Source organism: Lactuca serriola, chromosome 4 (genome assembly GCF_051521515.1).
Source record: "Lactuca serriola cultivar US96UC23 chromosome 4, Lser_US96UC23_V15, whole genome shotgun sequence".
Lineage (NCBI taxonomy): Eukaryota > Viridiplantae > Streptophyta > Magnoliopsida > Asterales > Asteraceae > Lactuca > Lactuca serriola.
The window spans coordinates 126,371,307-126,394,283 of NC_136411.1; the positions used below are offsets into that span (position 1 = coordinate 126,371,307).

The 22,977-nt window shown below is 37.9% G+C and overlaps 1 protein-coding gene across 1 annotated transcript; it reads right to left on the reverse strand.

Moving 5' to 3' along the window:
- Positions 1 to 275: 275 nt before the first annotated feature.
- LOC145098792 (uncharacterized) lies at positions 276 to 1,445 on the reverse strand. The gene is made up of 2 exons (XM_079036396.1): positions 905 to 1,445; positions 276 to 802 (listed from the first exon to the last, which is right to left on the reverse strand). Exons 1-2 carry the CDS (start codon positions 1,443 to 1,445, stop codon positions 276 to 278), a joined length of 1,068 nt encoding a protein of 355 aa, XP_078892522.1.
- Between the last annotated feature and the right edge of the window lie 21,532 nt (positions 1,446 to 22,977).

The following is a 22,977-nucleotide window of genomic DNA, read 5'->3' on the forward strand; positions in this document are numbered from 1 at the left end:
GTTTGTCCTTGAACATCTGATTCACCAATCTTTGGTATGTTGCACCTATCATGCCTTCGTGTTTCGATGCAAAGGTTTTCTTTCAGGAATGTAACTAAGTCCATTTCAATTCCTTATGGTATTGAGGATCCTATGAGTACTTTGGCGTCAGGATCCTCAAGGTCTAAGGGCCCTTCTTTTATATCTTGCTCATTTACATCTGGTACATATTGTTCCTCCAACTTTAATTGATATGCTTGCTTTAGTATAGAGGAAGGCGTTATTGAAATCTTGTTTCATTCTTTAGATTCCTGTTGATCAACGATGATATTCATTGTCCCCCAAGGGATAGGCATCTTGACACATTGGTGGTACATCGATGGAACCGCTTTCTTGTCACGGATCCAGGGCCTACCTAATATAACATTGTAGGAAGACAAAGCATTAATAACAAAAAAGCATTGCATAGAATTTACCCCTTCAATGTATACGGGTAGCTTGATCTCTCTAGCTTCATCGTTGAATCCTATTAGTACTGAGGATCTATTGTTCATATTGTTAAGAGCATCGAAGAGTATGATGTTCAATGAGGATCTTCCGTTAACAAGGATCCTTATGATGAAGTGGTTGGCAATGTACAGTGTTATGACGAGTCCTTCATGGTGAGGATCCTGGATCTTGTCCCTGTCCGTCACGTTGAACGTGATTTCCTTTTCATTGCTAACCGAGGTATTCTTCCGTGGTCTATCCTCCTTTTCTATTTTATAGACCTTGGCGTGTCTTTTAGCTTGAGAATAAGAAGTACCACAAATGTTAGATCCACCTGGGTTAATGTTAATTATCTTAGCGTTTGGGGGTGGAGATCCTGGTTTCTCCGGGATCTTATGATCATCCTAGTTGTTCTCCTTGGACTTTTCTTTCTTACTTTTGAGGATCTCTTTAAGATGCCCTTTTCTAAGGAGGTAGCTGATCTCCTTTCTTAGGGCTATGCAATCCTCCACCATGTGATCGAAATCTTCATGGTAAGCACACCATTTGGACTTGTCTTTCCAACTGGTGGACTTGTTATCCTTATTTGGCCACCTTGCTTTGTCTCCGAGATCATCCATAGCATATATTAAACCTGAAACATCCACAAAAAAACAATAGTCAGTGATCTTAGGAGGCTCCTCCTCATCTCTTTCATCCTCAAGGGTATTAACCATGTGATGATCTGGTTTGGAATAGGGCTTCGATTTGTAGGATCTTTGGGCTGAAGAATCGACATTCCTATTAGGATTTTCATATGAACTTAGGGAACTGGTCTTCCTCTGGATCTTCTTATATTCTTCCAGTCTGATGAACCTCAATGTTCTACTTTTGAATTCGTCCACTTTCCTGCATGGGGTCATTACGAGATCCTCATAAAAGGGAGGATCCTTCATTAAACCCATCCTGAAGGCTTCCACGGTAGTGACCATGTCCATAGATATAGTATTAAAAGTATTATTATTCACGAAGTTACTAGGATCCTTGTTATTGGGAGTGATGAAGATTTCGTCGGGATCCTAGATCACATGGGCTTGGTCGTTTGGAGTTACACCCCAAGTGGGAGTAGGTGTTGGTGTTGAGGAACCTATTTCCCAGCGGTTTCCTAAGGATCCTATATCACAGTGATTTCCTGAGGATCCTACATCGTCGAAGTTCAGGATCTTGGATTTCAAGATCGAGGGTGCTTCTCCTTGGGGTTTATGTATCTCCTCCTAATTCATTCCATCTCCTTGAGTGTAGTCTTGTTTTCTTCCCGTTGTTGGTTCAGTTAATGCTTTACCATCTTCCCTATGGAGAAGAGTTCATTGAGATAGAATAGGAGTATCCTGGAATCTCAAGGATCCCGTATTCACATGGCTGATCATCAGAGAGGTGTACTTTTTAAAGGTATATGGGGTTTTCCTCTAACTAGGAGGTCCTTTTGGAGGTGGTGGAAGATTTTTTTGAGGAAATGGGAGGAATAGAGGGAGAAGATAAAGTTGGTTGTGTAGACATAATTTTCGAGAATTAAGAACACCACGGTCCCACGGATGGCACCAAATTATTTTGGTAAAAAATCGACAAAGTGGATATCAACCAAATTGCATGAGAGGTTGTGGTGTTGTAGGTGAAGTGATTAAACGAAATTAGAACAAGATTGCACAAGAGATTTACAAGGAAAGCCATTGAACCTTTTTAGGATCTCTGAAATAAAACCTTGGAAGGTGATAATCATCACTTGCCTTGTTTGATTTCATTGATTGAAGAAAGAATTATAGAGATAAGAATGATAATACGATTACAAATGGTAAAGTGATACTAAATGAGTAAGGTGTCAGAGAATTGTCTATGCTGTGTGTGTTTTACAGGTGTATTTATAGTCTAGATTAAGTAACTAAATGTCTGACATTTCCGGGATCCTGCTGAACTGGTATTTAAAACGTGCTTTGACTTGGTATTTCCGGGTCTTAAGCCTGGTTGAACTGATTCATCGTTGAGAATTGGTCTTCCCTTGACTACTTCTACACGTGTTAATTATGAACAAAATATAACTGTTATAAATATTAATACAAATAATAACGGTAATAGCCGGGATCCTGAGGTAGCTGAGGATCATGGATATTTGAGGATCCTGAATATCATGAGGATCCTGGCCCTAATAGTATTTTCTAAGTTTAATGTCGAAAACAGCTCAAGCAATGATTGACTTTATCAAGCACATTGAAGTGAGTTTGAAGAAAAAGGTTAGTAAGATCAAGAGTGATAATGGATCAGAGTTCAAGAACAAGGTTCTTGATTCGTTCTTAACTAACAAAGGAATTCCACATAATTTTTCCTCTCCTTACACACCTCAACAAAATGGTGTTGTCAAAAGGAGGAACCGGTCTCTTTACTAAGCAACAACAACAATGCTTACATATGCGAATCTTCCACAATATCTGTTGGGTCAAAAATATGGTTTATACTTTGCTTTTCTGAGAAATTGTATTTTTATGTATTGTTTAGCTGTTTACGGTCGATGAGTGAGTTTACGGCCATAAACCCGTTTACGGCCGTAAACCCTGTTTACGGTCCATGTTTTCCGTGTGTATATATATAGGAGTGAGGGGTGTGAGGAATAGATTCATGAACACCATAGGAGCTTAAGTGTGTGCATTTGAAGGTGTTCTAGAGAGAGAAACTAGAGAGAAGTTTTGTGTGTGTGAATCTTTGTATCCAGATCTTCATTTTAATCATATCATACATAGATTCATCATCATCTTCTTCTTTTCCTTCTCTTCTATTTGATCTGGCATCATCCGTTTGATTGGGATTCCGCACCATCAAACGGATCTGATTGATACACAGGCATTTTTGGGGACTTACAATTGGTATCAGAGCTTGGTTTGTATCACTCATCTTTGTCAGATCTGGAGCTGATTTGATCTTATTTTGGAAAGATTCTTACGTTTTTGGATAGATCTCGAAAAATTAGGGGGGGTTGTTCTTCGCGTTTTTCGTAAAAACGAGTTTTTGATCGAGTTTTGGAGCAAATATGGTGAAAAAACGCTGTTTTTCGTCAAGAACAGCGATTTCTGAAGAGTTTACGGTTTCTGAAGCGTTTACGGTCTTTGAAAGGTTTACGGTCGGAAACGTGTTCACGGTCGCCGGAGTTTGCTGTCTCGTCCTCGCATCAACAACTCTTTATTATAAAAATAAAGGGGATTTAGAGGTGCCGAGGTTCGAGTTCGAGACCTCCAACACTTCAAACCACGCACCTTAACCAATTGAGCTACAAGGGAACTTGTTAAACAGTTTGATTGTTTAGACTCTATACACTTCTCAAGAGCAGCAAGCCAAGCTTCGCATCAGCACATCGCCTCGTTCAGCATCCTCGCACCAGGTCCTCGCCTTCGGACTTCGGACTTCGGACTAGCATCTCGCATTGGATCGCAACTCGGATCCTCGGCCTCGCTTCATCCTCGACAGGAGCTGCAGTCGTCGTCTTCACACTTTTAAAAAAAAAATCAGACGCGCTCTTATACACTTCTCAAGAGCAGCAAGCCAAGCTTCGCATCAGCACATCGCCTCGTTCAGCATCCTCGCACCAGGTCCTCGCCTTCGGACTTCGGACTAGCATCTCGCATTGGCTCGCGCCTCGGATCCTCGACCTCGCTTCATCCTCGCACAGGAGCTGTAGTCGTCGTCTTCACACTTTAAAAAAAAATCAGACGCGCTTTGGAGGAGCCGAGAATCGAACCCACGACCTTTGATTCATCAACCCGGCGCTTTACCAACTCCACCAGCAACGACCTTGTTCTTTCCCTCCCAAATTTTAAACTTAACCACTCCTTGCCGCTTCCTAGTTTCGCAAATTTTACACTTTTTGCCCAAAAATCAATTTCTTTTATTTTTAAGCTCCATTTTCAACCAAAAATTATAGTTTTTAAATTTTGATTTTTATTTTTGACTTTTTACTTAAATTTTTGACTTTTAAAATTTGACCTTTGACCTTAAGCTTTGACTTTTAAAATTTCAAATTTAGCTTTTCGGTTTGACTTTTTAAATTTGACTTTTAAGGTTCACTTTTGAGGTTTATAGTCAAAGGGCATTTTTAAATTTAATTTTGACTTCTAGTTGTGTTTTTAATAGTTTTTGAAGTTTACGAGGGAATTGAAAACATGAAAGAGAGTCGTCAGGAGATGTTAAGACAAAATTTCAACATGTTCGATTATATCACTGGAGAAACCCTGGAAGCTCAGTTGCAGCGATTTACTACACTCACTACTGAGATGAATATAGCTGGGATTTTCTTGTCCAAATCTGAGATAAACAAAAAGCTATTGAATTCACTTCCGAAATTGTGGGATATGAACGTGGCTGTCATCAAGAAGACAAAAGATCTCAATCGTCTTAGTCTAGCTGATATAATTGAAGAAATTGACGCTTTGAAGTGTGGAAAAACAATGAGTTCCACAAACCTGCCGGTCAATGAAGTTTCATGTTCTCAATCATGTGAAGTTTCATGTTCTCAATCATGTGAAGCTACGATTAAACTTCTTCGTGAACATAATGATTTATTAAAAAGAGAAGTTAAGGACCTGAAATATGAAGGATATCAACTCAGGAAAGGACAAAAACCCCTGAAGTCCTAGTTAGAAACAAAAATAAAGGATTTTAAGAGAATTCAGACATAATATAGTGAAAAATGTGAGCTTTATAACTATATTAAGAGACAACTTGATGCTGTAACCGAAGAACTTGACGCTTTGAAAACTAAGTGTGGAAAAATAGATGTTAGTTTCAAAAATTATACCGCGTCAAGTAAGACAGTCGAGTCCTTATTTGAAACCCAATTAAAATTCAAAGATAATCAAAACAAGGATCTAGGGTATGATAGTGTTCCTCCACCTTTCAATCATAATTACACATCCTTCCCGATGACACAGGAAGAAATTGACAGGGAGGCACATCTTCGATATGGCAAACCAGCTGGATTTGTGTCAGGAGGTATTTAAGTTGAAAATACTAATGCTTCTACTTTATGTGCAGGTAAAGTAGCAGAGGATGAGAACAAGGAGAACACCATTGAACAAACCAACATCTCCTTGAACTCTGAATCTGTTGCTTCGAACTCAACTGCTTCTGAACAACCTGCCATTGAGAAATACATGCCGCCAATTCCAACGCAACAGAGTTCTTGTTGCAATTGTGCTTGTGGGAACAATAAGAAACAAGGCAAAGATACGCCACCAGGGGCAGAAAGATACAACTTCACAGTGAAGAAAAAGACTTGTTTTCACTGTGGAACACCTAGACACATTGCCCGAAACTGTCCAAATCGCACATACGTTCCTTACTACGCACAAGGCTGGCAGAACGCGCCAAGAGGGAGATACTCCAAAAGATACCCCTCGAGATCACGATCAGACATTGACGAATGGAATGCCAGGAAGGCCAAGAATTCAACTCCCAAGGCCAAGAATCAAACTCTAAAGGCCAAGAATCTGAATCCCAAGGGCAAGAAGGGAATGTCGGCCAAGAAATCCAACCCAAGAGATGCTCCCGTGAAGCCAAAATCAAAGTCATCTCAACGGCCGACATCAAGATCAAAAGCAAGTACTGAGCCACCAATAGGATCGAAAAGGAAATGGGTTAAACCCAACTACAAATGGGTTCCAAAGGCTCACTCTCCCAAATCTTCTAACGATTCTAATATTTCTTCATCTTCTATTTGTGATAAACAGGATATGTCATGGGAGAGAGTACCGTGCAAGGATGAAAAAGGTCAACCCAGTTTCAAAATGGACTGGGTTCCAAAGACCAACTGATCCTGCTCTATGTTGGAGCAGCTATGGAGGCATATCATCAGACTTCGGTTTGTTGGTAGTGGTTGTTCCTGACACTTGATAGGGGACATCTCTCAACTGTACAACATTCAGACATTTGTTTGAGAGTATGTGTCCTTTGCGGGAAAGGAAGAAAAGAAGAGATCACATGGGGTTAGTGCTTAATGACATGAAGAATTTTCGGATCTGTTCTGAGTTTACGCGTGCTGTTCTCAAACCTTCTGGATGCATATTCAATCGGTGACTTACGGTTTGAGTTTTCTTCTCTATACTCCTGAGTTTTTCTTAAGTTGATTCGCTTTAAAGACTAATTTTTGTTTTAAGATAGTTTAAATTTGCGCATTTACTTTCATTTCTCTCCTATGCACAAATTTAGGGGGAGAAATAAAAACAAAACAAAAATTAGGAAATTTTCAAAAATAAAAAAAAAACATTAGAAAATCAGAAAATCAAAAATATGTTGGTTATGAAGTGTGCTTGAGGGAGATATTTTGGGAAGTGATATTATCAAGTGATAACAGGCAACCTGAGTTTGCGTAACGTACCCAAAGTTGAAGGGTCTTTGCTCTGGTTTGATGCGTCGGTAGGCACAAAAGATTCTAAATGGACTTGACTAGGCAGAGTTGAACTTAAGAAATTCTTAGTCTTGACAAATCTTGACCTAGTTAGATCCGTTCAGCCTGACAATACGACGCTCGGATAGGTTGAGCAGGGAGATATATATGGTAATCCACTCGTCACATTAAATGAACCCGTACTTGGAACCGTGGTTTAACTTTTCCTCGATGTGCGGATTCCGTCCTTAATTCCGGTTGGATGGGGCGACTGGTAAATTCCGATAAATTAGGTCTGTAGAAAATCGTTTTCTTTCTTTCTGTCTGTTAGTCATATGTTGTCTTCTTTGCGTGACTTCCAATCCGACCTGGTACACAACATATGCAACTTTATTTCGCTGCATGTTATATATATATATATATATATATATATGAAATTCCTCTTATTTGTTAGCCATATGTTGTTTCCTTTGTGTGACTTCCAATCCGACCTGGTACACAGCATATGCAACCTTCTACCTCTCAACCCCTCTGAAACAATAAGTAATAGCAATATGAATCTGTCCTCTCTCTGAATGATTGTCTGCTCACCCGGTGTAAGGAGTACTCTGGAAGTTCTTGATGGCTGGGGCATATCAGGAAGCGGGAAACATGTTCCAGTACAATTAAAATTGAACACTCAAAGATTGTCTATAAATCTCGCTGCTCAATTTAGGTGGACAACAATATCTCTGGTCGTCGTCAGCTGAATGGTCCTTAAGATATAGTATCTAGGAACTTAGGATCAGATATAATATCTAGGAACTTGAGTTCACCTTGTCTTGTATCAAATAGTATGTCCTAAATAAGTCACAATTTTTCGTGTTTAAGTGGACAACAATACCGGCGATCGACCAGACAAAGACGTGAAGATAGAAGGTACCGACAAATGGATAAAGGCTGTCTAAAAACTTTGATCCCAAATCACTCTTAAAGTTAGATATCATTTTTATTTTTTTAAATTTGTCATAGTTTCTTCTAATTTAAATATTAGGGGAGAATTAAAAATTAAAACTAATGAAAAAAGAAAGAAAATTTCAAAAATCAAAGAAAAATCAGAAAAATTAAAAATCCAAAAATAGTGTTATTTATGTTTTATTTCTTGTTCAGAAAAATCAAAAATCCAAAAATATTTTTGTTTCTATTTTAATTTGTGTGCTAAGTTTTCTTTTAGTTTTGTTTTGTCTTGAAAAGTGATTTCAAGTATAGATAAGACTCATGGAGTTCGTGTTGAACATTTCTGAGCCAAAGCCTCGTCCGTGAGCATCGAAGAATTTGCATTCGAAGGAGCAAGAAATGAAGATTATTCTTTCAACATTCAATCCTTCAACCCCAAAAGCAAGGTGAAGCTGCAATTGAAGATTATGTGACAGATTGCATTGAAGCCTCCTCAATCAGTATGTTGCTATCTTTGTACCTGCTGAAGTGATCCAGAAGATTTGTTATCTCTGAAGATTCTCAAGCTGAAAGCGCTATCTTTCAAGAATCAGTACATCAAGTCTCCTCACCCAATGTGCGTTCAATGCCAAATTCTGAAGAAAAGGCCAACTGCTCAAGATGAAGTCATTCATTGAAGATTCATCAAGTTCATCTTGAAGTTGTGAAGAATTTGAAGATTAATGTTGAAGCCAAGTTCCTAATGAAGATTAACAAGAAAAGCCAGCTACTTTTTAGGGGGAGCTTGTTGGGTCATTTAAGAAAAGAAAAGAAAGCTATAAACTAAGGGGGGATTGTTGGGTCAAAAATATGGTTTATACTTTGCTTTTCTGAGAAATTGTATTTTTATGTATTGTTTAGCTGTTTACGGTCGGTGAGTGAGTTTACGGCCGTAAACCCTATTTACGGCCGTAAACCCTGTTTACGGTCCATGTTTTCCGTGTGTATATATATAGGGGTGAGGGGTGTGAGGAAAAGGGGTGATGAACACTAGAGGAGCTTAAGTGTGTACATTTGAAGGTGTTCTAGAGAGAGAAACTAGAGAAAAGTTTTGTGTGTGTGAATCTTTGTATCCGGATCTTCATTCTAATCATATCATACATAGATTCATCATCATCATCTTCTTCTTCTACTTCTCTTCTATTTGATCTAGCATCATCCGTTTGATTGGGATTCCGCACCATCAAACGGATTTGATTGATACACATGCATTTTTGGGGACTTACAATATCTTTGGGATGAAGCAGTTTCTACAACTTGTTTTACTCAAAATAGATCTTTTATTAAATTCCCAATCTTAGTTACTATAGGAAAAATGTGAAAATGGTGCTAATCCATGTAATTACACTTTGCACCTTGTTAAGTCGTTAGTGGAGCGTGTGTGGTTAGCCGAAACGCTAATATGAGACTGATAATGTGTGGCAAAGGGTAGCTTGATGTTAATCATAGATCAATGGAGCATGTGTGGTTAACCGACACATAAATTAGGTGATTTGTAACATTGGGTGTACCAAGTTAATTTGCATGGTTAATTACACCTTGTTTGTGATCCTCAGCATCCCAGTCACAAACTTGAAGGGCACAATCAAGATTTAAACATGCCATTGAAAATTTCAATGAATCTCAAAGATCTAGGAATTTCAAACCAATTAAAACTTAATAATCTATTTCATTTTCATGGTGGAAATTAGTAAATCATCATTTACCTACCTTCAAATATTTTACAATTGGATTAAGGCATCCCTCTTTGCAATTTTAGAATAATGTGTTGGGTCCTAGCCTTAATATTTCGTATTGGGTGTAATATTAAGGGTTATCATCTAACCTAAACTTTGTTCTTCTTCCTTTTTAGATGTCTGTCCCAAACAATGCTTCCAACCTAATCCCTTCAGGCTCTTTCTCCCTCATGAACCTATGTTGGAGGGTCATTTTTGATGGCTCGAACTTCAATGATTGGATTCGTAACATCAGAATGGCTATTCGCTATGAGGAAAAAGAATATGTGCTTGATAAAGAGCTTAAGGAGATTGATGTAACCACTGCCACTCCAGAACAAATCGTTGAACACGCTAATCATGAGAGGGATGCGACAAAGGTGTCGTGTCTAATGATTGCTACCATGACTGATGAGCTACAGAAGTCTTATGAGGACTATTTTCCTTTTGAAATGTATCAAGATTTGATGGAAAGATACCATCAAAGTGCTCGACAAGAGAGGTATTGTAACATCCGGATTCCCAGATACATTATTTATTCTTTATTTTGGAGATTTTGGAGGGACTCGGCGAGTTGATGCTTAGACTCACTGAGTAGAGTCGCGAATTCCATCTGGATTAATGACCAGACTCAACGAGTTGAGTAGTGAACTCGACGAGTCCGTGCTGTTTAATGAAGCCCTAATTCCCGAGGATTGAGACCTATTTAAAAGGGCTTATAGCCACCAATTGTGGCTACCAGACCCCTGAGTGAAACCCTAAGCGATCTAGAGCGTTAGTGAGGAAGAAGAGGCCATTTTTGATCATTGTGTGGGTCTTTTTGCAAGAAGAAGGTGACCAAGGAAAGAAGGAGCTGAAGAGGGTGCTATTCGGTGGATTTCAGAGCCTAAGGAATTCATATTGAGGTATATATTTGATCCTTCATCAGTTTTGGGTGTTAATCCTTGAGAGTTAGGGTTTCTAGCCCATTTAGAGTGTGAATGATGGTGCAATTGGTCCCTTCTTGTGTTGAAGCTTCGGATCTGGATCCAAAGAGGTCCAGAGACCTTAACTCCCTGATCTTTCTGAGGTGACATTGGGTAATATGAGCTTAGGGTGACATATTGAGGCCATTTCCTCAAATAGATCCATTGGGTCTTTGCATGGGCATCAAGATTCAGACTTTACGTGTTTATATTGCTTAAGGAGGCCAGATATATGGGTTAGAGGAACGGATCTGACCTCAGGAGGTCATTTGAGCTTGAGCATGACATGAACTCGCCGAGTCCCAAGAACAGACTCGACGAGTAGGGCTAGGGTTTCCCATAGTTCACTCGGTGAGTAACTTGCCGAGTTGGGGGAATTACTCGGTGAGTCAGAGGGAAATAGAGGATTGGAGTTCAAGGCGGAACTCGCCGAGTTCATAATAGGACTCGGCGAGTTGAGTCGAGGTGGCCCCGCGATTCATGCCAGGTGTAACCCGTCGAGCAGGGGAAAGACTCGACGTGTCATGCGAGACTAGAGGGATAGCGGCGACGTGTAGACTCGCCAAGTCGCCCAAATGTACTCGGCGAGTTAGGTCAAATTTTGACCGTTGACTTTTGTTGACTTTGAGGGTTTGGTCAACATTGGGGTCTTTGTGTCAAGAGAGGGGTAAAATGGTCTTTTACCCTTATGAGGGTGCCAAGAAAGGGTTGAGTCTAGTCTCGAGAGTTATATTTATGAGAGTATTTACTTTATGTGATTAGGCAGAGGCTAGACCATATTCCTACCGAGTCAGAGATTTACCAAGACATCTAAGGTGAGTCTTCTCACTATACTTTGCCTAGAGTGGTAACAGAGTTATGTGCTAGTGTACTGTTGAGTTATGTGTCAGTGTATTTGTATGCTATTTATGTGTTATTGTGATATGTGATATGCATGATTCAGAGTTTCCAGAGATAGGACCAATGGGTCCATAGAGTTAGGGCTAGAGGGCCCACAGAGAGTTGGGACTGGAGGGTCCCACTAAGACACACTGACTAGAGGGTCAGCAGAGTTATAGCCTTGAGTGGCTAATATGTGTTAGAGTGGTATTTTGGGGAAGTCACTAAGCTTTTATGCTTACAGTGTTATGGGTTATGTGTTTCAGGTACCAGTGATGATCGCGGGAAGGCGCCGACATGATTTGTACACACACCCGCAGAGCTTATTATGATTTGATCTTGGGATTTGTAATGAGATAATGTTGATACATTGTTTTCTTGAAAGTAATTATGAATGAATTTATATGGTTTTAAAAAGTGAAAAATTGTTTTAATTTTACGGCGTTATAGGTATGAGATCATTGCCTCCATGATCACAACCAAAATGAAGGATGGTGAACCCATCACGGCCCACTTGAAAAAGATGTAGAGATTCGTGGACCACTTGCTTAAATTGAATGTCAATTTTGATTAAGAGTTGGCCATAGATATAATTCTACACTCTTTACCTTCTTGTTATGATAAGTTTTGTATGACCTGTCATATGAACACGGAGGAGGTCACTCTTAGCAAGCTTCAAGGCCTTTTAAGGACTGCAGAAAGCAACATGAATGGAAAATCAATTGTGTCTACTCCTACTACTACTTTTGCCCCTTTTCTGGAAATCGGACATGGGAAGGGAAAGAAGAGGAAGGCTCCCTCCAAGATCCGAAAGGGAAAGTCTCTTGATGGATCCTCTTCTAGTGGGACCAAAGCTGGTTCTGTTAATTCCTCTTCTAATCCGAAGGATGCAAAGTGCTTCCATTGTCATGAAAAAAGGCACTGGAAATGAAGTCGCCCCAAGTGCTTGCAAGAGATAAAGGATGGGAAGATCAAGCCCTCCTTTGCAGGTATTTACACTATTTTATCTAATAACTCATCACATGCTAATTCTTGGGTCCTTGATACAGGTTGTGGATTTCACATTTGTTCTGATTTGCAGGGACTAAAAAGAAGTAGGGATGTGGAAAACCAGAAGATAAACTTAATCATGGGAAATAGGAAAATGTCACCTGCGAGCAAGATTTCAGATTATTCTTTATTGCTTAGTAATGGTTTAAATTTAGATTTAATAATTGTTGTTACTAGGCCGATATGGCGAGAAATATTATTTCCTTTCATAGTTTGTACAAACAAGGTTTTACCTTTTCTTTCAATAATGAAGTTGGTACTAGTAATGCTTATTTTAATGGTGTATTTTATTTTGAAGCATTACCTTGCAATGGTGTATATGAAACTGTGAATGTTGTAGATAACCTAGGATATAATGTGTTACAAATTGATTCTTCCAATGATTTGGATAAGGCATGCTTGTGGCATTGTCGTTTAGGACATGTTAACAAGAAGCGCATAGCCCAACTCCAAAAGGATGGATTTTTGGAGTCATTCGACTTAAAGTCAGATGACACCTGCGAATCTTGTTTACTTGGAAAGATGACCAAGTCACCCTTCACTGGTACTTGTGAAAGGGGTGAAGGTCTGTTGGATCTCATACACACTGATGTGTGTGGACCATTCAAAACCGCTACAAGGGATGCTAGCCGCTTCTATGTGACTTTTACTAATGATTACAACATATATGGCTATATCTACTTAATCAAGCATAAGTCAAAAACCTTTGAAAAGTTCAAAGAGTTTAAGCAAGAAGTGGAGAATCAATTGGGCAGGAAGATAAAGATGTTGCGATCCGATCGATGAGGAGAGTATCTTAATATTGAGTTCCTTGACTATCTTAAGGAATGTGGAATTGTTTCACAATTGATGCCACCTAGGACACCACAACTTAATGGTGTGGCTGAGAGGCGCAATAGAACCTTGCTAGACATGGTTCATTCCATGATGAGTCGAACTACGTTATCTAGCTCATTCTGGGGGTATGCCTTAAAGACTGTTTCCCATATCCTTAATCTAGTCCCTACCAAAAAGGTTTCCAAAACACTTCATGAGATGTGGACATGGAAGGTAACCTCGTTAGACCACATCAAAGTTTGAGGTTGCGAGGCTTTCATAAGACGCGAGACTCATGAAAAGCTCGAAGCTCAGAGTGAGCAATGTATTTTCATCGGATACCTGCAGAAGTCCTTTGGATATCTCTTCTATAGGCTGAGTGACAATGTTGTCTTGGTTGCGAGGAGATGAGTCTTTCATGAGAGAGAGCTCATAAGCCAAGGGGAAAGTGGGAGGCAAACTGACCTTGAAGAGCTTCAAGAGTCAAGCGGTGAAGGAACCTCAAACACTAGCAATCAACCTGAGGAGGAAACTCCGATTGAGCCAATTGACGAGTCTATACCTCTCAGGCGTTCTAGTAGAGTTAGTGTTCCACCTGTTTTATATGGTTCTCATATAACAGCTGAAGGTGATACATTTATCAGTGATACAACACTGGTAAATTTGGACGAACTTAATAACTACAGGGAAGCCATGGCAGGCCATGAGTCTGTAAAATGGAAAGAGGCTATGGACAACGAGATTTAGTCCATGTATGACAATCAAGTTTGGAACTTGGTTGACAATGTATCGGGTCGTAAGACAGTCGGGTACAAATGGATCTTCAATAAGAAGACCGACATGGATGGGAAACTACACACATATAAGGCGCGACTGGTTACGAAGAGCTTTACTCAAACTCTGGGAGTTGACTATGATGAGACCTTCTCACCAGTAGCGAAGATTAAATCTATAAGGGTTATGCTAGCCATAGCTGCATTTCATGACTATGAAATATGGCAAATGGATGTCAAAACTGCATTCCTTAATGGAAAGTTGGCTGAAGATGTTTACATGAGTCAGCCAGAGGCTTTTATCAATACAAAGTACCTTAATAGAGTGTGTAAGCTTGAGAAATCCACTTATGGATTAAAACAAGCATCTTGTAGATGGAATCTTTGTTTTGATGAGAAAGTCAAAGAGTTTGGATTTTTGAGAAGCGAGGATGAGTCCTGCGTATATGTCAAAGCTCGTGGGAGTATAGTGAGCTTTCTAGTATTGTATGTAGATGACACACTGCTCATAGGAAACGACATCCCATCCTTGCAGGAGGTTAAGTCCTGGCTTGGGAAGTGTTTCCCTATGAAGGACCTCGAAGAAGCTGCCTATATCGTAGGGATAAGGATATTGAGAGACAGGAGTAAAAGACTAATAGGACTTAGTCAAAGTACCTACTTGGATAATGTGTTGAAGCGTTTCAGCATGGAGAACTCCAAGAAAGGTAACCTACCTATCCTAAGCAATACCAAACTGATTAAGCCTCAGAGTCCTAGTACAGAGGCTGAGATAGCAGAGATGAGTCGTATTCCATATGCTTCTGCAGTTGGCTCGATCATGTATGCTATGACTTGTACTCGCCCTGATGTGGCCTTTGCTTTGATCATGGTCAGCAGATATCAAGGGAATCCTGGTAAAGCTCATTGGACTACGGTTAAGAACATTCTAAAGTACCTACGGAGGACTAAGGATTGGGTCCTTACCCTTGGTGGGAGTGATGACTTGAGAGGGACAGGGTATAGCGATGCCAACTTTCAAACTGACCGAGATAATTTCCGCTCTCAATTGGATTGGATATTTACCCTGAATGGAGGAGCAGTGACATGGAAAATTTCCAAGCAGAAGACTGTAGCCGATTCCACGTGCGAATCAGAGTGCATAGCAGCAAGCGTAGCATTTAAGGAGGCGATATGGTTGAAAAACTTCATCGGAGACCTTGGAGTCATTCCATCCATAAAGGATCCTATGGATATTTTTTGCAATAATGAAGGGGCGGTTCCCTTAACCAAGGAACCGAGATATCATGGTTGTCACACCCCCAAACCGAGTACGACGGAAACGTTCGGGGGCGGAGGACGTCATGTACAGTATCATAACAATGCACAATATTAAAACAAGCAACAACATCATCCATTGCATTAATAATATAATTTATACATGTGTGTTTTGTATAGTTTGTAAGACACCAAAATATATCAAAATAAAAGACAAGTCTTGCACAAGCACCGTCTTCTCAAAACCTGGTCCTGTACCTGTCTACTGATGACCTGAGAATACAAGTTATTTTGAAGGCGTAGATCAGCATTTAAGCTGGTGAGTTCATAAGTACTTTAGTGTCAAAAGTTTGAATTAGTTTGATGAAAATGTTTGTAAGTGTTTTTGATGTAAATATTTGTATACTTCCTAGAAAATCCTATATTTTCTACTAAAAGTAGTCTTCTACCAAGACCCAACTATTTTGTATGTTTGTTTCTCTTTAAAAATGATGTGAGATGTATGTTTGTACTTGTAATAGCATAAATGTGGGTTTTCCATATTTGTAAAACTATCTTTACACGAAAAATAGTATGCATTTCTTATGTAAGTATATCACTGTATGAATGAAGTCGAAAGATGAAAGTGTACAACAATGTTGTGTAAAATAACTACTGAAGTACTAACTACCTTAAAACCAATTAGTTAAATTAAGGTAAATGTGATGAGGTTATAACCATGCTTGATTGACTAGTATAAATCACGACGTTCCAAAGACATCAAAATGGTATCACATTTGTCACCCATAGACCCGCAGGTCCCACTGTAGCTAGCCCCGCAGGTCCCACTGTAGCTAGCGGAAAGGTGTAGGATGGTCAATCTCGTATAGATCTATACACAAACTCACGCTCTCCCTGCAGGAGACTCTGGTTACAAAACGTGACACATCAGTATATTGCTATGCCATGAAGTAGTGGCTCACATTAATGTTAACTTGTTCTTGTATTAGTATGTATGTTCCTTCTTGTTCTAGTTATATTATGTTCCTTCTTGTTCTAGTCATAGTATGTTACTTCTCGTTCTAGTTATAGTATGTTCCTTCTCGTTCTAGTTATAGTATGTTCCTTCTCGTTCTAGTTATAGTATGTATGTATGAACTGACTCATGTAAGTTTCACTGTTCTAGAAATAGTAAGTAGTAATCCTCTAAACTATACCTATTATAGTTTACTAGTACGATTGTTTGACTGAAATTGATATATAGAAAAGAATCAATTACTCACCAAGCAACTAAGATAAGTATAATCCTTAAAATGGGTTTAGTATTCACATATGTATTTAATAAGTATAACTATGATTTAATCGGCATTCGGACTAGTGATCCTACCCCAAGCCCACAACCAAACAAGGAACATGTGTCAAGGTATCTAGCAATAGTCCTAAGTCTGGTAAATCATACTTATATGTAAATAGATAAACGAATATGATTTGATATATAAAAGAAGCTTATAAAATCTTTAAAAGAGTTTTCAACAAGTTTGAGTATAAGAAATCCTTTTGAATGTTGTTTTCACATGTAAATGATTAACACACTTTAATTGTGTTATACTTGTATCCCCCCACTAAAATCATTTAAAAACATTTAAAAGTGTATTTGTAGGGGTATGAACTCACCTGTAGTGAGTGCTTCGAATGGAAGATCAATATAGGATGCTAAGTATGCTAAGTGAAGTCTCGAGCACAAACGGATCCTATTAAGCATATAATGACACACACATATTGTTGGATTAGTGTCTAAGTCCATAACTATTTTGGTATGTACTTGACCCGATGGTGCATGGTCCTTTTGAGTTGCCTTCACCAAAGCAACTTGATTGGAGAAATAAATAAAGAGAGAGAGGTTATTATGATTTATTAATATGTTATAAGGATAATATATTAAAGGAGAAATCATATTTGTTTAATTAATATTGGTCAATAATTAATTAAGAATTAATTTTGTGATCAAGTGTAATTAATTAAACTAGAGGGGTTGAATTGTAATTATGTGATAGTTACAAAATAAGGTAAGGATTATCTTATATATATGGTGAACGAATTTGAGGTGTAAATCCCTTAGAATTTGACTAGGATAAGGATTTCTAGGACTTATCTTATGGTTGCTTGGTGGACAAGCAACTAGATAAGGATAAGGACTAAAACCCTAATCTTTACACCTATATAAACCCCCTAAGGCTTGTGAATTCGGCCAACCCTTCCCAAGAAGTCCTAAGGACGAATTCTAACCTCCCTCCTCTCTCTTTATACCTTCTCCACTTGCTTATGGTGTTTGTAAGCCATTAGAGGAGTGACACTTGTGACTCTAAGCCTTCCAAGGTCAATTCAAGGAGGAATTGGATTGTTATTGCTATATAACAATCAAGGTATGTTCTTAAACCTAATTATATGTTAATATTGATTTCCATATGCTAGAATTAGGGTTTATAGTCTTGGATTCAAAGTATGTACAATAGAGAAACCTAGATCCAAGCATTAGGGTTTGTATGAGCACATAGGATGTCTTATGACCAAAACCCATTAGTGGTATCAGAGCTTTGATTGGTTTCTATTGTATTGATGCTTGTTGTAACTGAAAAATTCGATTTTTTGCATTCTGGAGGCTGGACTCGCCGAGTCCATGGCTAAACTCGCCGAGTCCAAGGTGACTCGACGAGTCCAAGGCTGACTCGACGAGTCTACTCGTCAGAAGGAGGGTGCTTCGGGATTTCTTGCTGTTTTTGCTTATGGATAGTTACCTTATCATGTTAGATCATTATTAATCCAATTATATGATATATTTGACTATAATTTTGATCTAATTGAAGATATTTATCAATTAATAAGATAATTGTTTCCTTATAAGATAATTGATTAATTATTTTGAGTAAATTGATAAATTGTTTTGCAAGAAATCATTAAATAAATCAAATATGGATAATTATGTGATTAAATGTTAATTTGAATTATTTGTTATTTGATCCTTGTTGTTATGAAAAGGTTCATGTTTTGCCCTTTAGGTTTTATAGTTTAAATTTGAACCCAAAAGTTTTGTAGTTTTGAAATTTAAATAGTTAAAACACTAATGTTTTGAAAAAGGTTTCAAAACTTGCCCTCAAGTTTTGGAATTTAAAAGTTGATTAAAAGTTTAATTAGGAATGTTAAATTCTAAAATCCTTGCATAGTTTTGAAAAAGTTCAAATCACACCCTTATGGTTTTATTAATTAATTAAGGTGTATAATTAAAAGAAGTTTAATAAATCCATAAAAGTTTAGGTCTACAATTTAATTGAATTAAAAGTATGATTGTTAAATTAAACCACCTAATATTTTAAAAGTGTAAAATACACCCTATACTATATATAACATTAAAAGTCTAACATTATATATATGTATAAGTAAAAGTCAGTCTTACCGTTAGTAGGCCTCATTCACGAAGCTGGTCTATAAGGGGTGTTTAAGGATATTGCCTATAAAATGGCGATTGAATGGGTATCCACTCTTACCCACCGCACTCTTGACTAGTGGAGGGTCGTTAGCCGAACGGGTAGGATAGGACGAAACCTTCCATTATAAGTATAATGAATTATAAAAGTAACTAAATGTTTTTCAAAATTCCCAATCTTAGTTACTTAGGCAAAAGTGAATTGATGCAATTCCATGAAATTACACTTTGTACCCTTGCGAAGACGTTAGTGGAGCGTGTGTGGTTTACCGGCACACTAAATGGGTCTAAGCAAAGGTAACAAAGGGTGACTCAATGTTTGTCATAGTTCGGTGGAGCGTGTGTGGTTTACCGGCACATCGAATAGGTGACTATAACATGTGAGGGCACCATGTAGTTTGCATGGTTATTCACACCCGCTTTGTGATCCTCGGCATCCCAGTCACAAACAAGAGGGGCATATCGAGATTTAAACATGTCATTGAAAGTTCAATGTATCTCAAAGGATCTAGGAGTTTTCATAGATTTAAAACTTAAATGTCTTTTCGTTTTTCGTGGTGGAAATTAGTGAATCGTCATTCACTTACCTTCAAATGTTCTGCAATTTGGGTTACGGCATCCCTCTCCCGCGTTGTAGAATATTGTGTTGGGTCCTAGCCTTAGTATCTCATTTGGGTGATTTACTAAGGACTCAATCAATCAACCAACTTGAATTTGTTTTCTCCCGTTTTGTAGATGTCAAAGTTCGACAACTATGGTCTTCCCAAATCCCGTGGAACAAGCATTCCACATGAAGATGGTATTTCACGATTTAATCGAGGAACGAGAAATCATGCTTCACTTCCTCCTCCTCCTCCTATTGTTCTCCCCAACCCACAAGATCGAAGAATTGAAAGGTTCAATATCACTAAAGCCCTATTGGAAATGAAACATGAAGATGGTAAACCCGTGTGTGCCCACATTCTAGGAATGAAATCACACATTGATAGGTTGATAATGTTGGGTGTGTCATTCCCAGATCAGTTGGCTGTGAATTGGGTTTTGCAGTCACTTCCTGAATCATATAATGAGTTCAAAAGAAAGTATTATATGATGAATCATGACGACAACCTCATTGACCTAACTTACATGCTCATTGCTGCTGAATCAGAAATGATTTGGCGAAGCAATGGAGCGTATTTGTTGGAAAAGTCAACCAACCATGCTTCCGAGGACGTTCTAGGAGAACCGACCTGCGTTTGCTGCCAAAAGAGAGGGCGTTGGATACAAGTCTGCCCAAAGAGCCTGAAGAGTCCAGAAGCTGGGAGAGTCAAAGAGTATGGTTGTGCTTCAGGTAAAATCCACTATCTAACTCCATTAAGTTCCTATTCATTAATTCTTAATAGATAATGTAATAAGATTGCATTTGAATGTTTTACAGGATCAGTGAAAAGAAAGGAAGCTTGGTGAAAGAGCAAGATGAATCTAATCACAAGGAATGGATCTTGATCGCATGGACTTGAAGATTAGATTTTGAGCTTAGATAGTTATGATAGAGTTGTTAGAAAATTTTCTTTTGAAATACATAGTTTTCAATGGATTTTGCATTGTAAGGACAAATGTTTTCCGCTGCTTTTATAAATAAAATAAATTTTCGTTTGACTTATTTGTTTATTTCCTTGCAATGAAATCGTTATGAAAATTGGTGTTTGCATATTTCTACAACAAATGGATATGATTCTTATTTATGGTGTTTATGGAAAAGTCGAGAATTTACCAAATAGGGAGAGTTTCTCATCGCCCAAGTTTCAATTGGACAGAAACTTGGAATCATGCAACGTGGATGCGCGATGAATGAGAAATTTTATATTTGGAAATTAGACAAATTCATTGACAAAGTGTCAGGTGAAGGACTAAGAGATCTAGCACACAATGTTGCGTGTTGATCAAGTCCACCATAAGAGTAACAATGATATTCGTCATGATTTACTAAAGGTTTAGTAAATATGATTATACTTACAAGATTAAGTGTAATTCTGAATTGATTAAAGGGTTTAGATCAATAGCAGAACGAATAAGAAGAATCAAGTAGGCAGAAAGATAAAAGTTTCTCCATTCTAAGAAGATGGGAGAGTACCTTTTATGCTTTATGATAGGTCTTAATGATTAAGAACCATACCTCAATTGATCCTCTAAGTGAGTCTTAGTACAATTGTATGTCTAAGAAGAGGAATCAAGAATTGAAGAAATGGTTAAATCAATAAGTCAATCATACTTCGTTCCAATAACAAGTCTTAAAGTTAAGATTGTGACATTGAGTGAAAGGTATTAAGAAGGTTTGTAACTTTCATTAAATGTGGAAAGTTGTGATGTCTTGGATAAGACAAAGACCAACTAGGACCAATTTATGAAGTCTTTTGATAAAAGCTACACTAACTCTTGAATATTTGTTTGTCAAGAAATGGTTTTTGACAAGAGAATCTTATATGTCAAGGAGTCAGTGGGAGTCTTAATGGTCTTGAAAGGTTTCAAGAACAAATCAAATAAACCTTATCGATCATCACTAGCCACGAGTGAGGTTTACAACCTATCGTGTTGACATTATTTTGTTTCTGTGCCAATCCCATCGAGTTAATTATGCATGTGAGTTCTATGAGTTCTCATTTTGAACGCATAAAAGGCAAAGCACCTTAATCAATGAAAGGTACATTGATAGGAAAGGGTGAGCTGCTTAACTACTTGGAAGACATGGTGGGCAGCTGTGCTACCATAAGGCAAGAAATCAAGATTAAGAAATGTTCGGTCCATATGAGTTTGAATTTGTCGTAAACTTTGGTTTTAACAAATTCACATGGATAGGAACACATACACCGCTCAAATCTAAGTGTCATAAGATTTCTTCCTTCATGAAAATGATTGTGAGGAAATGCTTTCACTAAGGAAGATTTTAAGAAGATAGTGATTGTAAAATTGCATTCTCAAATTCAATTATGGTTACGGCATCCCTTTCCATAATTTGAATTGTAAGGTTTGGCAACTAGTCTTAATTGTTTAGACACACATATGAACTATCGAAGTCAAATGTGTATAAGTTCAAGATACCTTGATAAAAGATTATCAAAGCACTAAGTATTAGAAACATGAACTTAAGAAATTCAATAAGCATTGTTTTTCTGAAAGTTAAGATGTTTATGAATACATGTCGAAGCTAGTGGGAGCATAAGTGTTATGTTTTATAATAATCATCAAGATAGTGGGAGCATAAAAGTTATGATTATATGATTATTAAGGAAAGTATTGCAAGGTTAGCAATATTAATTATAGAAAACAAGAGTCATACTTTGCAAAGTCGCAATAGTTGAAGAGTTGTTTTGCTATAATTAAGGGAGAGAATATTATGCTTCATTTCAAATCTAAAGGTTTAGGTTGAGAAATGTTAATAAAATTTAGTCAAAGGTACAAAGTGTGTTCTTAAAATTTCAATTATGATTACGGCATCCCTCTTCACAATTCGAATTTCGAGAACATAACAAATAAAACATTATGCGTCGTGTCCCATACGCTTCGGGTATAGGATCGATTGCAAATGCTTTAATGTTTGACCATTCTAAAGTTTTCCAAATGTCTAGCGCATTTAGAGGGAAAAAGGACTAGAATCGGTTCTGACTAAAATAATTAAACAACTATCAAAGGACAATCCAAGTTCGACGAGGATTGGTCGCTTGTGAGTAGTTGGAAGTATAGTATTGGAAAATATGGAAATGTTTCCATATTGGATGGACCATATCAACATCATTATGAATAGATAAGATTCTATTAAGAATGAGTTGTCATATGGAACATATGGAAGTGTGTCCATATTGGGAATTGAATATTGAGAAATCTATGACTAGATTAGAAACTTCTATGCAAAAGGATGTTCAAAGAAAGTACTTTGAGTGAGAGACATCACATCTATGGAATTGTCTTGTAACAATCTCCGAAAGAAGACTTTGTAATATCATTGGCAATAGTCTTAGTGACTTTTGGGCAGTGACATTACGAAAGGATAGTTGCATAAGAATGTTAGAATCTAGCATATTCTGTAAGTAGCAAGAATTTGATATTCTTTTACTTATGAAAAGGATTTGGAGTTGTGAAATGAGAATGATTGGAAATGTGTTCAATGTGATCTATTTCACAAAGTAAGAACCATAGGTAAACATTGTGTGCATGCTAGGAGCATGGGACAAGTGTT